This window comes from Equus przewalskii, chromosome 6 (assembly GCF_037783145.1).
Source record: "Equus przewalskii isolate Varuska chromosome 6, EquPr2, whole genome shotgun sequence".
Taxonomy (NCBI): domain Eukaryota; kingdom Metazoa; phylum Chordata; class Mammalia; order Perissodactyla; family Equidae; genus Equus; species Equus przewalskii.
The window spans coordinates 77,526,557-77,541,525 of record NC_091836.1 but is presented as its reverse complement, the minus strand read 5'-3'; the positions used below and the strand labels follow the sequence as shown (position 1 = coordinate 77,541,525).

General features: G+C 35.6%; 1 protein-coding gene and 1 pseudogene across 1 annotated transcript; one reads left to right on the top strand and one right to left on the bottom strand.

Moving 5' to 3' along the window:
• Positions 1-1,088: 1,088 nt before the first annotated feature.
• LOC139084276 (olfactory receptor 10Z1-like) lies at positions 1,089-5,301 on the bottom strand (annotated as a pseudogene).
• Positions 5,302-13,672: 8,371 nt separating this feature from the next.
• LOC103547241 (olfactory receptor 5P3-like) lies at positions 13,673-14,605 on the top strand. The gene has a single exon (XM_008514332.2). The coding sequence runs from the start codon at positions 13,676-13,678 to the stop codon at positions 14,603-14,605; it is 930 nt and encodes a 309-aa protein (XP_008512554.2). The 5' UTR covers positions 13,673-13,675.
• Positions 14,606-14,969: the final 364 nt, after the last annotated feature.

Here is a 14,969-nt window from a genome sequence, read left to right as displayed (position 1 = left end):
AAAGCTAAGAGAATTTGTTCTCAACAATTATACCTTTAAGTAATGGCTAACGTAAATTCTCTGTTCAGAAAGTAAATAATGAAAAGAAAACTTGGAACTCCAGTATTTAAAAAAATATATAGAACACAGACTGAAAATTTTAAAAGGCAACATATGAGAACATGTGAGATTCAGGTAAAGCAGTGCTGAGGGAAATTTACAGCACTAAATCCTTACATTACTAAAGAAGAAAGGTCCTAAAATACTTAAAATAACCTTTAAGGTGAAGAATAAAGTGGGAGGAAGCAACTACTGATATTAAGGCTTGCTATATAGCTACAGTCATCAGGACAGTGTGATACGGGTGGAAGAACAGACACACAGATCAATGAAGCTGACTGAAGAACCCGGAGAAAGACCCACACAAGTATCCCTGACTTATTTTTTCAAAAGGAACAAAAACAATCCATTGAAAGAAGGAAGTCTTTTCAAAAATGGTGCCGGAGCAATTGGACATCCATAGAGGATGGAAAACCCTCAACATAAACCTCACATGTCATACGAGGATTAACTCAAAATAGATCATAGACTTAAATGTAAAATGTAGAACTACAAACTATAACTTTAGAAAACCATAAGAGAAAATATTCAAGATATAAGACTAATCAAAAAGTTCTGGGAATTTACACTAAAACTACAATCCATAAACAGAAAGTTTCATCCAACTATTGTGATGAAAATGCTGTGTTCCAAAACACGTTTTTATTCCTTTACTGCATGCATATCCGTGTATATACATAACACAGATATGTACATATGTGCAAGTACACATCCACACACACATATTAAAAATATTTTAAGACTGTGTTCTTTTTGTACTAGAAAAATAGTGATACCATGACAGATCAGGTAAGTAGATAGCATTTTAATTGCTTTGTACTCGAAGTGATGATTTTTATTGAAAGCACTCCACTTTATGCACTTTTATTTATTGACGTGATATAAATTTTTAGATGTTCAGCGTACTTTTATTTACTATCTTAGGGGTAAATCCATTTGCAGTGTCTCCCATCCTCTCTAGAGCTTCTGCATTTTTTTGTTTCTTAGACTTATACTCTGGGATTAAGCAGAGGTGTCAGCACTGTATATGTCACAGACACCAGCATATCTTCATGGAATGAGTCACCGTCCTTGGGCCTAAAGTAAACAAAGCAAGCAAATCCATAGTGGATGCACACTACAGTGAGGTGAGAAGAGCAAGTTGAGAAGGCCTTATACTTCCCCTTTGCAGGAGGCATCTTCAAAGCTATGGACCCAATGAAGACATAGGAAATCATAATTAAAATAAAGCTGCCACCAACCACAAAGGCAGAGAGCATAAAAATAGCCATTTCATGAAACAAAGCATAATCACAAACAAGGGATACCACAAGCGAGATGCTGCAGAAGAAGTGCTGGATGGTGTTGGAGTCACAGAAAGACAAGTTGGATAGTGATGGCAATGCACAGAAAAATGAGGAACCCAACCATCCAAGAGGCCAAAATCAGCTGAAAATTGATGTTATACCTCATTTGGATGGAAAAATGCAGTGAGTTGTGAATGTTAGTGTAAGAGTCATAGAAGACAGCAGCCATGTTGAAGCAGTTAGTGCCTTCTAAGCCTAAGGAGAAAAAAATCTGTGTGGCACACTTGGGAAGAGAATTGGCCTTGCTGTCTGATAGCAAGTCCACTAACAAGTGGGGGTACAAAATTCTAAAAAGGATAGGCCACAGAGGAAAAAGTATGTGGGGGTGTGAAGGTTGTGACTGAGCTTGATGGCTACCTTTATGGACATATTTGCAGTTAGGGTGGTCACTTGGGAGAAGAAAATCACCACAAAGAGGAGATTATGCAGGTCTGGGAAACCGGGAAAACTCTACAGAAGGAGTGTGCACACTGTGTTACGATTGCCCATCCTCCTGGTGTGCACAGCAAGTTTCTTTCAAAGTTCCAGAGATTCTTGAGGTTAAGACTCTGAGATGATTGTAAAAAGGTCCATATGCACTCATGTCACCTAGACTTTAATCAAGGGAACCTGGGAAACTTCAGGCAAATCTTCATGGGAGAGCCTCAGAAAGGGACGCTAAATGCACTTGACAGAAGTTAAAGTTCTGTAGTCAAGAGTGATGAGAAGGATTCTATTATGAGAATCTGCATAAATGACAGAGATGGGGCCCAAATATCTCTTGGATTCTACTCACAAAAGCACTCTTTATCTTTCTCTTTTCCACTCAGGATCTGCATTTAGGAGGGAAAATAGAAATAAAATTGCTTTGTTCTGACCCACTGGATTTTGTGATGCCACATTTTTCAAGTGCTTTTGGGATCTAATAGTACCTTGGTACTCAGGAATGCTTAATAAACGATTGTTGTAATGAATAAAGGTATTCAATCCTTTAAATCACTTAAAATGAAAATAACACAAAAATTTAGAGACATCTGTGAAATTTTCCAAAAGAACTTTGACTTTTCTTTTAGCGCAATCCCCTTTTCATCACTGCACCACCATCAAGTGGCATCAGGTCATAACCGTGACAATGACTAGACCACACAAATGAATTTAACATGTAATTTCTGCTGGGTTCCTATCCATGGTAATAATTGGGGGTTGAGATTCATAATATCACTAGTTCTTTTTTTTTTTTTTTAAAGATTGGCACCTGAGCTAACAACTGTTGCCAATCTTCTTTTTTTTTTTCTCCTTTTTTTCTTTCTCCCCAAATACCCCCAGTACATAGTTGTATATTTTAGTTGTAAGTCCTTCTGGTTGTGGCATGTGGGATGCCACCTCAACATGGCCTAATGAGCAGTGCCATGTCGGCACCTAGGATCCGAACCCTGGGCCGCTGAAGCAGAGCGCAGGAACTTAACCACTCAGCCACGGGGCTGGCCCCACATCATTAGTTCTTAATACGTATCAATGATTTTTAAGTTCTTAAGAACTTCTCATTGAAGTTCTTTTCCTGATGCCTAATATAACATAATGGACTAGCTTGGAGTCCATATAATTTTGGAGGTACGATGTCATTCTAGAATGGCATATTCTGGTCATTTTGTTGTAATGCACTTTGGGTTTTTAGCAAAACTTCCAGGACATTTTCTAGCAGGTATACCTGTTATGTGGTTTGCTTTGCAGTACACAACTGAATAGAATCAATCCGCATTTCTTAGATCACTTTGTCAAATTATATTTCTATTTTTATTTTTCATTAAAAATCCAGTCTTGTGGGAGGTGAGGGCAGAAAAGTGGTATGAAGACACTCCATAGAATTTTGATTTTAACTTCTGTCACTGTTAAAGGTAAAATTTTTCTTATGTCCCTGCCACACACAGCCGCCTATTGATTGGAAGACTGTCAATGACTTTCATTGGAAAAATACCTTTTCTAATTTTAAGTCTATTTTTTAATTGGTTATTAGATTTTTTTGCTGTTGAGTTGTAGGAGTTCCCTCTATATTTTGGAAGTTAACCTGTTATCAGATATATGGTTTGCCAATATTTTCTGTCATTCTCTAGGTTGACTTTCCTCTGTTGATTGATTCCTTTGCTTTGCACAGGCTTTTTAGTTTAATGTAGTCCTACTTATCTATTGTTGCTTTTTATTTTTGCCTATGCTTTTGGTGTCATATGCAAGAAATCATTGTCAAAACTAAAGTCATGAAGCTTCGCCCTATATTCTCTTCTAGCATTTTTACAGTTTCAGATCTTAATTAAGTCTTTAATATATTTTGAGTTGATTTTTGCATATGCTATAAGGATCTGACTTCACTGTTTTGCGTGTTGGTATCCATTTTCTGACACTGTTTATTGAAAAGACTATTCTTTTCCCATTTTATAGTCATGGCATTCTTCTCAAAGATCATTTGACAGTGTATGTGTGAGTTTATTTCTGGACTCTCTGTTCTATTTCATTGGTCTAAATATCTATGTTTTATACTGATACCATACTCTTTTAATTATTGTAGCTTTCTAACACATTTGAAATCAAGAAGTGTGACGCTTCCAACTTTGTACTTATTTCTCAAGATTTCCTTGTCTATTAGGGATCTTTTGTGTTTCCAATCAAATTTTAGAATTGATATATCAACTTCTGAAAAAAGTGCATAAGGATTTTGTTAGCGATTGCATTGAATAGGTATATGGCTGTGAGTAGCAGGATATGTCAATACTCCTCCGATCCATAAAGGCTAGGTGACTTTCTATTTATTGGTGTCTTACTTAATTTCCTTCATCAATGTTTTGGAGCTTTCAGAGTACAAATCTCTCACCTTCTTAGTTAAGTTTATTCATAAGATTTTATTCTCTTTCATTCTATTGTAAATGGGGTTGTTTTCCTAATTTCCTTTTCAGATAGTTCATTCTTAATGTTTAGAAGAGTGACTGATATTTGTGCATTAATTTTGTATTCTGTGGCTTTAATGATTTTTTTTCATTAATTTTAACTGTTTTTTAAAAATCTTCATCGTTTTCTACATAAGATCATGTCATCTGGAAGTAGAGACAATTTTGCCTCTTCCTTTCCTATTTAAACGACTTATTTTTCTTTCCTAATTGCTCTGGCTAGGACTTCTATGTTTAATAAAAGTGGCAAGAGTGGGCATTCTCGCCTTGTCCTAAGCTTATAAGGAAAGCTTTCAGTGTTTTACTGTTGAGTATGATGTCAGCTGTGGGATTATCATATATGGCCTTTATTTTGTTGACGTAAATTTCTTCTGTACCTTGTTGTTGAGTTTTTATCATGAAAGGATGTTAAATTTTGTCACATAATTTAACTGCATATGTTGAGATGACCATGAGATTTTTATGCGTCATTCTGTTAATGTGGCGTATCTCATCAATTGATTTGCATGTGGCGAACCATCCTTGCATCCCACGAATAAATCCCACTTGGTCATGGTGTATGATTTTTTTAAAAATGTGCTGTTGAGTTAGATTTGCTAGTATTTTGTGAAGGATTTTTGCATCTATGTACAAGGTACATCAAGAACATTGGCCTCTAGTTTTCTTTAGTGAGGTATATTTTTCTTTCTTTCTATGAGTGCACTGCTGTCCTCATAAAATGAATTTGGAAGCAGTCCCTCTTCTTCAGTTTTTTGGGAGAATTTGAGAAGGATTGGAGTTTATTTTTCCTTAATTGTTTGGTAGAATTCGTGAGTGAAGACATCTGGTCCTGAGTTTTTCTTTGTAGGTTGATTTTTGATTAGTCCTTCAATCTGCTTACAGGTTTTCTGTGGCTTTAGATTCAGACTTTTCAGGTTGCCTGTTTCTAGGAATTGATCCATTTCTTTCAGGTTATCTATTTGTTGGCTTATAATTGTTTCTGATAGTCTGATACTCTTTTTGTTTCTGTGATATAATTAGTAATGTCTCTTCTTTAACTTCTAATTTTATTTATTTGAGTCTTCTTTCCCTTATTCTTGGTTAGTCTAGCTAATGGTCTGTCAATTTTATTTATTTTTTCAAAAACAGAACTCTTAGTCCCATTGAGTTTTTCTAATTTATTTATTTCAACTGTAATCTTTGTTACTTTCTTCCTTCTGCTAGCTTTGGGCTTAGTCTGTTTTTCTTTTTGTAGTTTCTTGAGATGTAAAGTTAAGTTGCTTAGTTGAGACCTTTCTTTTCTCTGAATGAATCATTTATCACTATAAACTTTCCTCATAGTACTGCCTTTGCTGCTCCTCATAAATTTTGGTATGTTGTGTTTTCATTTTCATTTGTCTCAAGATATATCCTAATTTCACTTTTAATTTCTTTTTGATCCATTTGTTGTTCAACTCTGTGTTGTTTAATTTCCATATATTCGTGGATTTTCCAGTTTTTCTTCTCATCCTTATTTTTATTTTCATTCCATTGTGGTCAGAAAAGATACTCAGTACGATTTAATCTTCTTAAGTTTGTTAAACTTGTTTGTGACCAATATAAGCTCTATCCTGCAGAATTAGCTGCATTTACTTGAGAAGAATGTGTTTCCTACTGCTATTGGATGGAGAGTTCTGTATGTGTATTAGATTCATTTGGTCTGTCGTGTTGTGTAAGTCTGCTATTTCTTTATTGATTTCCTGTATGGATGTTCTATCCGTTATTGACAGTGGAGTATTCAAGTCACCTACTATTATTGTATTTATGTTTATTTTTCCATTCTGTTTTGTCAATGTTTGCTTTATATATTTAGGTTCTCTGATGTTAGGTGCATTATATTTATAATTGTTATATCTTCCTAGTGGATTGACCCTTTTATCATTATAAGATTTCCCCCTTTGTCTCTCGTGAAATTTTTTACTTAGTCTATTTTGTCTGGTAAGTATAGCCACCTCTGCTCTCTTTTGGCTACTATTTCATTGGATATCTTTTGCCATCCCTTCACTTTCAGCCTATGATTGTCCTTAAATTTAAGGGGTTTCTCTTGTACACAGCATCTTGCTCCATCTTGCTTTTCATTTCATTCAGCTACTCTATCTCTCTTCACTGAGGGAGTTTAATCCACTTTTGTTTAAAGTAACTGTTGATATGTAAGGTCTTACTGTTGCCATTTTTTAATTGTTTTCTTCTTTCTGTGTCTTTTGTCCATCTTTTTCTCTTTTGCTAACTTCCTTTGTGATTTGTTGTGTTAATATGCTTTGATTCCATTCTTTTTATTTTTTATGTATCTTCTATATGTGGTTTCTTTGTAGTTACCATGAAGTTTACATACAAAGATCTTAGAGTTATAATAGTGTATTTTAAGCTCTTATAAACTTAACTTCAATTGTATACAAACCCTCTATATTTTAATTTCTCCCCTCTAAACCTTGTGTTACTGATTTAACAAATGCTATCCATTTTATTGTGTATCCATTAACATGGTTTTTATAGTTATTTTTAACATTTTTGTCTTTTAACTTTTATACCATGATGAAAAATGATTAATATACCACCTTTATAATATTACAATATTCTTTGTCTATATATTTACCTCTACCAGTGAGTTTTATACTTCATATGCATTTGTGTTGCTCTTTAGTTTCTTTTTGTTTCAACTTGAAGAAATCCCTGTAGTATTTCTTCTAAGGTGAACCTAGTGCCACTAAATTCCCACAACTTTTGTTTGTCTGGAAAGGCTATATCTCTCCTTTATTTTTAAGGACAGTTTTGCCAGGTATTGTATTCTTGGTTGACAGTTTTTTCCTTTCAGCATTTTGAATATATCATCCCTTTCCCTTCTGGCATGCAAAATTTCTGCTGAGAAATCTGCTGACATTTTTAGGGGTGCTCCCCTGTATGTGATGGGCTGCTTTTCTCTTGCTGCTTTCAGAATTCTCTCTTAGTCTTCACTTTTACAATTTGATTGTAATGTGTCATAGTATAGATACTTTAGATTATTTCATATTTGGAAACCTTTTGGGCTTCATGAATCTGGATGCTCAATTTCGTTTCCAGAATTGAGAACTTTTTTGTTATTAGTGTTTAATTAATCTTTCTGCCTCCTTTTCTTTCTATTTTCCTTCTTTGAATCTCATATTGCACATATTGATTCCCTTTCAGGTGTCCCACAAGTCCATTAGGCTTTCTTCGATCTTTTCCTTTTGTATTTTTGTGATTCTTGACTAGATAATTTTAAGTGACCTGAATTTGAGTTCAGTTATTCTTTTTCCTCTTGGTCAAATCTGCTGTTGAATCCCTGTATTGAATTTTTCAGTTGTTATTGTATTCTTCTGCTTCAGAATTTCTGTTTGCTTCTATTCTATTTTATGTTCTCTATCTCTTTATTGGTAACCTCATTTTGTTAATTTTTTTTCCGATATTTAAGTTGTCTATCGGTGTTGTCTTCAACCTTACTGATCCTCTTTAACATGATTATTTTGAACTATTGTCTGGCAATACATGGATCTCCACTTTTTTAGGGTCAATTACTGGAGATATATTTTGTTTCTTTGATTGTCTCACGTTTCTCTGATTCTTCATGTTCCTCATACCTTTGCTTGTTTCTGTGAATTTAGCAAACAATTCTCTCTTCCAGTCTGTATGGACTGGCTGTAACCAGGGAAGACTTTTGCCAATCAGCCTGGCTGGAGATTCTGGAAGACTCTCAAACTTTTACTATTGCTTTGTCTTTTCTGGCTCTCTCTTCTGTCTTACCAAAGTACCATAGGTCAGGAAATTGTATGCATGCTTTACTTCAATCTTCCTTCATGGAGAATAAACTTCTATTTATTTACCTTGTCCTAATTTAGCAGAACTGTACTAGGAAAATGAAACATCTCACAACTTCTCCTGTGTTATTAGCTGCCCAAGCAAAGTATGCACTCTCTGTCAATGGTCCAGGTATGGAGAGACAGAGATTGGACATTTCAGGATCATGCTGAATGGCTGGAATGTGGAGGTACACTCTACTCCTCTCCTTCCCTCCTAAGGGAGCAGCCTCAGCTTCTGCACCTTCTCCCAATAATGCAGAGCTATACAAATTGCAGCCATCTGCCTACCCCTTTTCTTTTGTTCTTGCCTGTCCCCACCAAGCTATGCTAGTTCCATCAGTTCTGTGGATGAAGCAAGATGGAAACCAAACCCTCAAGCAGTTCAGTGAAAGACCAGGAGGTTGGATACATGCTCCAGTTTCTCCTTTCCCAAGAATGAGCAGTTGTGGGCTGTGGTGACTTTTGTCAGCACTGAGTTGTAACAGCGTGTGGAAAGGGTCAACATGGGGAAAGTAAAATTGCTCTTCTAACCCATTTCAATGTGACTTTACTTGGTTTTGTGCTTTTCTAGGGTAGGACAACTTCTTAACTGGATTGTGGACATCTCATAAAGATATTTTTGTTAGTAATTGTTCAAAAATAAGGTGTTCCTTTCTGGGACTAAGGGATGAGACTTCTTTCTCTGCCATTTGCTAACATCACCTCCCCAAATATTTTCTATTCTTATCAAAAAGAAGGACTAACATGGCACAGATGATATATACATTTATAAATTTGACAAGGATTATGTAAACTCTACTGCTCTTTGTCATAATTTAATCTTAGAATACTAGAAATAAAATATATATCTTCCCAACCACACATTAAGATACAAAGGAACAAAGGAAACCTGGAAGTTTTGTTGAAACAGTATGAAACACTGTTAATATTCATTAAATATCTGCTAAATGAATGAATGAATAAACTACTTTTCCAATCTATAAAATTACTTCATAGTCCACCTCAAGTATCAATTCAAGAGTTTTGGATTATAATAACAGCAGGTGAGTAACACTTATATCAGACTTTCTCATAGATTTCCCTATGAAATAATCATGAAAGCTTGAAAAGGGATGCATGAATTGCATTATCTTAGGGGAGTGATAATGTTGGTCAATGATCTTTGACACCAGGAAGAATTCCCACTAAACAGACATCTGAGTCAGAACAGAGGGGACTCTGCATACAGAGATTTTCCAGCTATACAAATTAAAATGACAAAAGCAATAGCTTGCTTAGTTTCCTGCATATAAAATCACTTGAGGAACTTTTATTAATCCATATGCTCAGGCCATACTACAAACCAATTATTCAGGATCTTTGGGATGAGATTCAGATATGAGCATATTTCAGTTTTCCAGGTGACTCTCATGTTCAGCCAAGATTGAGAACACTGAGACAGCAATTCTCAAACTTTGGTGTACATCAAAAATGACATAAATGGTTTGCTAAAATACCAAGAATGTTCCTGTTAGAAGGGGATAGATGCTTGAGGGGCTCCAGACAACTAACAAGTGTATAAGTAGTGGTCCTTTGAGGAGGGAGGCCAGCCTATCTTACTCCTGTTTCTAGCCTAATACCTCTTCCGGGGGAGAGAGAGCACTGATTGGGGTGTATGTCTCCAAACAGGAAGGAGTTGTTTTTTGCAGAGTCAGTGGAAGGCAGTAAAGCCCAGAAGACAAGCAACTGAGGTACAATGCCTGGATAAACCTCTTTCCCGCTTTCCTCTCTAACTGAAAACAAGGAGGAATACCACTGCCTTTGTACTTTTCTTGTGGGTTGTACAAACAGAATCAGTGGGCAGTTTAGAAGAAAATTTCAGTTATAAAGATGTGCTTATAATATATATTCCCAAAATACTTTAGGATTTCCAGAATCACACAAAAGTGACAAGAAATTCAAATGACAACAGACATAAACTCAAAGAAATAGAATTTGTAAAGCTACCGTAACAAGACTGTGCACTGAAATAAATATAATGATTCAGGAGAAAGTACTACATACACAAAACAAGAGCAGAAGGTTACAAAACATTAACAGGAAGTTATGGAAAAATACATTAGAGATTGTGGAAAGGAACAATACAAGACTATATCACGGCCTTGTTTCAGAGGCTCAATATAGAGAGCCATTTCATCATTTCAGTGGTTACATAGGAGCCCATAGAATGACAGTATCATAATTTTTTTAACCTTTCCCTTATTGATCCACACTAGACCCCTTGCAGTTTTTCTACTATTTAAACAATCATGTAGTGAAGATATTTTATGTGTATATTTATATTCTTGTTATTATTATCTCTAGGATAGATTCTCCAAAGAGGGAGTTTAGAGGATAGCATTCAGAACTAAGAAATTTTGCCAGTTTATTTCCCACTTGCTAGTCCCAGATACATATAATCATTTTAATGTTTCGTTACTCTTCTCTATCTTCAGTGGCTCATTCTTCTCATGGATTTTTAAATTATTCATGTGAATCTGAAGGAAGCAAAAGCTACCTGTAAAGCTCTTACCCCAAACTTTAACTTGATTTGTTTGCTTACTTCATTGTTATATAGTTTTTTTTATTATTTTTCCATCACTAGAATACTAGAATGTAAGTTCTATGAGGTCAGGTATTGTTTTTATGACTTATTGGAAAGAAGGAAAGAGTCACCAATACCAAGCAAATTTGAAACTGAGCACCAAAAATCCCACAAATCCATTAGATTCCAAGGCTTAGGAATAGTCTTCTGGGGCTCAATGCTGTATCCTATGCTTCTGTAGCTCAGATCTCTGTGCACACAACTCCAGCCTCTGTGCCCATGGCTTTTACCCTGGCTTCAAGGTTTCAGTCTCTGAGCCAGTTTCTTTCATTGAAGATATCCTTCCTTTTTCTTGAAGGATACTACATATTTAAACTGAGTCGTTTTATCAGGCTGCTTCCTACCTACAGAATTTTAAGTCTCACAGCTTTCTTTCATTTACTTCTGTCTGTGTCTCTTTCTAAGTGGCCATGTGTCTGATGATATATTATTTAAAAAAACTCTTTTGGTGTCCCATGTGTATTATGGTATTTACAACAGCATACAAGAGGGTCTTCCTCCAATCTTCCCTGGATAATCCCATCTCTATTCGTGACTTCTTCTGAGATTGTTGAGGAATTCATGAGTAACAGGCCTAAACTCTTCAGCACTAGCAAAGCATTTTCCTACGGCACCCTTGACTTTCTCCCTAGTGCATACTTTCCAAACAGTGAATATCACAATTTTAACATCTTTTGCAATCTAGATAGGCTGAGAATTTCCCAAATCATCAAGTCCTGTTTCCTTTTGCCTAATTGTTCTTTCTTAAATTATCTGTGTCTCCTGACATCTTGCTATAACCAGTAAGAAGAAACCAGGCTTCACCTTCAGCACTTTGCTTGTAAATCTCCTCAGGTAAATATCCAAGTTCATCACTTACAAGTTCTGCTTTCCACAAAACTGTAGGACACAACTCAGCTGGGTCTCTTGCCACTATATAACAAAGATCACCTTTTCTCTAGTTTCCACAGATATGTCCCTTATTACTTTTTGGGCCCTCTCTAGCAGAGTGGATTAAAAAACATACCTGTTCTATTCTATTTGCAAGAAATTCAATTGAAATATGTAAGCTTGTTGAAAGTTGAAAGAGGGAAAAATATATAGCATTTAAATATTAATTGAAAGAAAAAAGGAATGGTTATTTTAATGTCAGACAGTGTAGTCTTCAGCACAAGGCAAATTACTAGAGACAGAGAGGGATATACCATAATGATACAATTCTTGAAAAGATAAAGCTTTAGAAATGGAGAACAGATTAGAGATTACCAGAAGTTAAGGAGGGAATGGAGACTAAAGGGCCCTTACTGTGGTTATAATAGGCCACATGAGGGATCTGTATCATATCTGTATCACTTTCACTATCCTGGTTGTGATACTGTACTATAGTTTTGCAAGATATTAACATTCGTAAAATCACAGTAAAGGTATAGGGATTTTTGTATTATTATTTCCCACAACTGCCTGTGAATCTATATTTATCTCAAAATGAAACACTCAATTAAAAAGGTGATATCATCTAGAAGTATATAAAAAACATAAGCTCTTATTTTTTCCCAGAAGGATTTCTATTTTAAAATGAAATAATATGTGCTACGCTATGTTTATTCTTCTAAGTCCCAAAACAGCTGGAATGATTTTAGCAATACATCAAAAGTTTTCATTAAAAAAAATGATGGATACTCAACAACTGTATAGATGTTTGTAGACAAGACATAGTTACATGAGCTTGTGTACCTGTAACTTTCTCCATCTTGAGGGTTTTCAGTGGAAGTTTCACAAACAAGTAATGTACTTGAGGGATTATATCCCAAAAGACCTCAAATCTCATAAATGTAGCCTCGCTTTACAGTGACAATTCTTTTCATTTGTTCTTATTGTTGAGGTACAAACTTCTCCAGGTAATAATTTTTGTTTTATATTGATATAGAAATATGTTTTTCTCATTTTTGTGTTACAATTTAAGGTTTCACTATTCTAAGGAAATAATCATTTGTTGAGCATCCAATTCCCTCTGTGATCCATGCTTGGTGTTATCACAGATATCATTTTGTTCAAACCAAGAACCTTATGAGGTATATGTTTTTTAACAAATAAAGTAATGAAGAGTTGAAGAGTTGATGTAAGTTGTCTAAGATTCCATAGGTAGTCAGTGGCAAAGGCAGAATCTGATCCCAGGTCTGGAAGGCTCCAAAGCTTAATGCACTTTTTCACAACACTTTGCTTCCATGCCACAATGGTACTCATAACCAACTCCAAATTTCTGTCCTATACATCAATTTTCTTTAAAATTTTAAACTTTCATTCAGTCTTGGGTCTATGCCTAGTTACTAAAGTTGCTAGCCATGTCCTGAATAAAGATAACGCAGCTAGGACTTTGAAGTTCAGACTCATAATTATATGGTGTTCCTAACATGGCATACTATTGCTCAGTTAATTCACACATACTATTATTCAAGCATTTCTGTTAAGAGTGAAAATATGACATGTAGCTGGGTGAGCACATGGCTGTGATGCTGGGTGTGTGTGTGTGTTCAATCTTCTTGACTTTGAATATTTGAAGTAGACACATTATTCTGAAATATTAGTTGATATATATTGTTGAAGGAACTTCCACACTACCTACATGATGCAAATATGAATTAAGTTTAAGTTAAACATTTTTAATCTGAATATTCCTGGCCTTATGTCAATGAATATATACACTTCAAGTTTTACATGAGCTATTATGTATAAAATCACTTCCTACTAAATTTCCACTCTAGTGTCTAGGATTTATAATTTCTATTATATAGCCATTTAAAAAATAAGTATACAAATTATGATATTTACTTCCATTCTGATATTCACTTGATCTTTTTTCAGTGGGCATCATTCCTGGTGTAGATGGGGACTGGAAACTACACAACTGTGGAAGAGTTCATTCTTTTGGGGTTAACAGAGGATACTACAGTTTGTGCCATTTTATTTATTGTGTTTCTAGGAATCTATGTGGTCACTTTAGTAGGCAATGTCATCATAATCATATTAATCAGAAGCAGCCCTCAGCTTCATATCCCAATGTATCTTTTCCTCTGCCATTTGGGCTTTGTAGACATCGGATACTCCTCATCAGTCACACCTGTAATGCTTGTGGGCCTCCTCAGAAGAGGAACTACTCTCTCTGCTGCTGGCTGTGTTGCTCAACTTTGTTCTGGAGTCACATTTGGGACAGCTGAGTGCTTTCTGCTGGCTGCCATGGCCTATGATCGCTATGTGGCCATCTGCTCGCCACTGCTCTACTCCACCCACGTGTCCCCCAGAATCTGCGTTCTCTTAGTGGGAATATCCTACCTGGGTGGATGTGTGAATGCTTGGACATTTACTAGCTGTTTATTAAGTCTGTCCTTCTGTGGACCAAATAAAGTCAATCACTTTTTCTGTGACTATTCACCACTTTTGAAACTTTCTTGTTCTCATGAATTTACTTCTGAGATAATTCCAGCCATCTCTTCTGGCTCCATCATTGTGGTCACTGTGTTTATCATTGTTCTGTCTTATGTCTCCATACTTTTCTCCATCCTGAAGATGCACTGTACTGTGGGGCGGCACAAAGCCTTCTCTACCTGCACCTCCCACCTCTTAACAGTCACTCTGTTCTATGGGACCATTACATTCATTTATGTGATGCCCAAGTCCAGCTACTCAACAGAACAAAACAAAGTGGTGTCTGTATTCTACATGGTCGTGATCCCCTTGTTGAATCCCCTCATCTACAGTTTGAGGAACAAGGAGGTTAAAGAGGCCATGAGAAAATTGATGGCTAGAACACAGTAGTGGTCCTGAACCAATTTGGTTTTATTAATAAACACTGTTTAAGGAGGACTTATTCTGCAGATGAATAGATAATGTACTAAGTAAATTTCAGTGTATATTCGTAGTATTCTAGAGTCACAAATTTCATTTTGTTATTCCCAAGAAAATTTTCAGTTTAGAGAATAAACATGGATTCACTAATTTAGGAGCATCTAGCAAAAAGTTTTGCTTTATCCTTACTTCACCCACCATTTCTTCCATCTGTAATTACAAATCTGTTCCAGGATTCTCTGTGCTGTTTGAATGCAGTCTTTGCAATTAAGAGCTGGAAGCATTGAAACTCGTTGAATGGGAAAAATAGTAGTGTTACCATCTGAGATCTTGC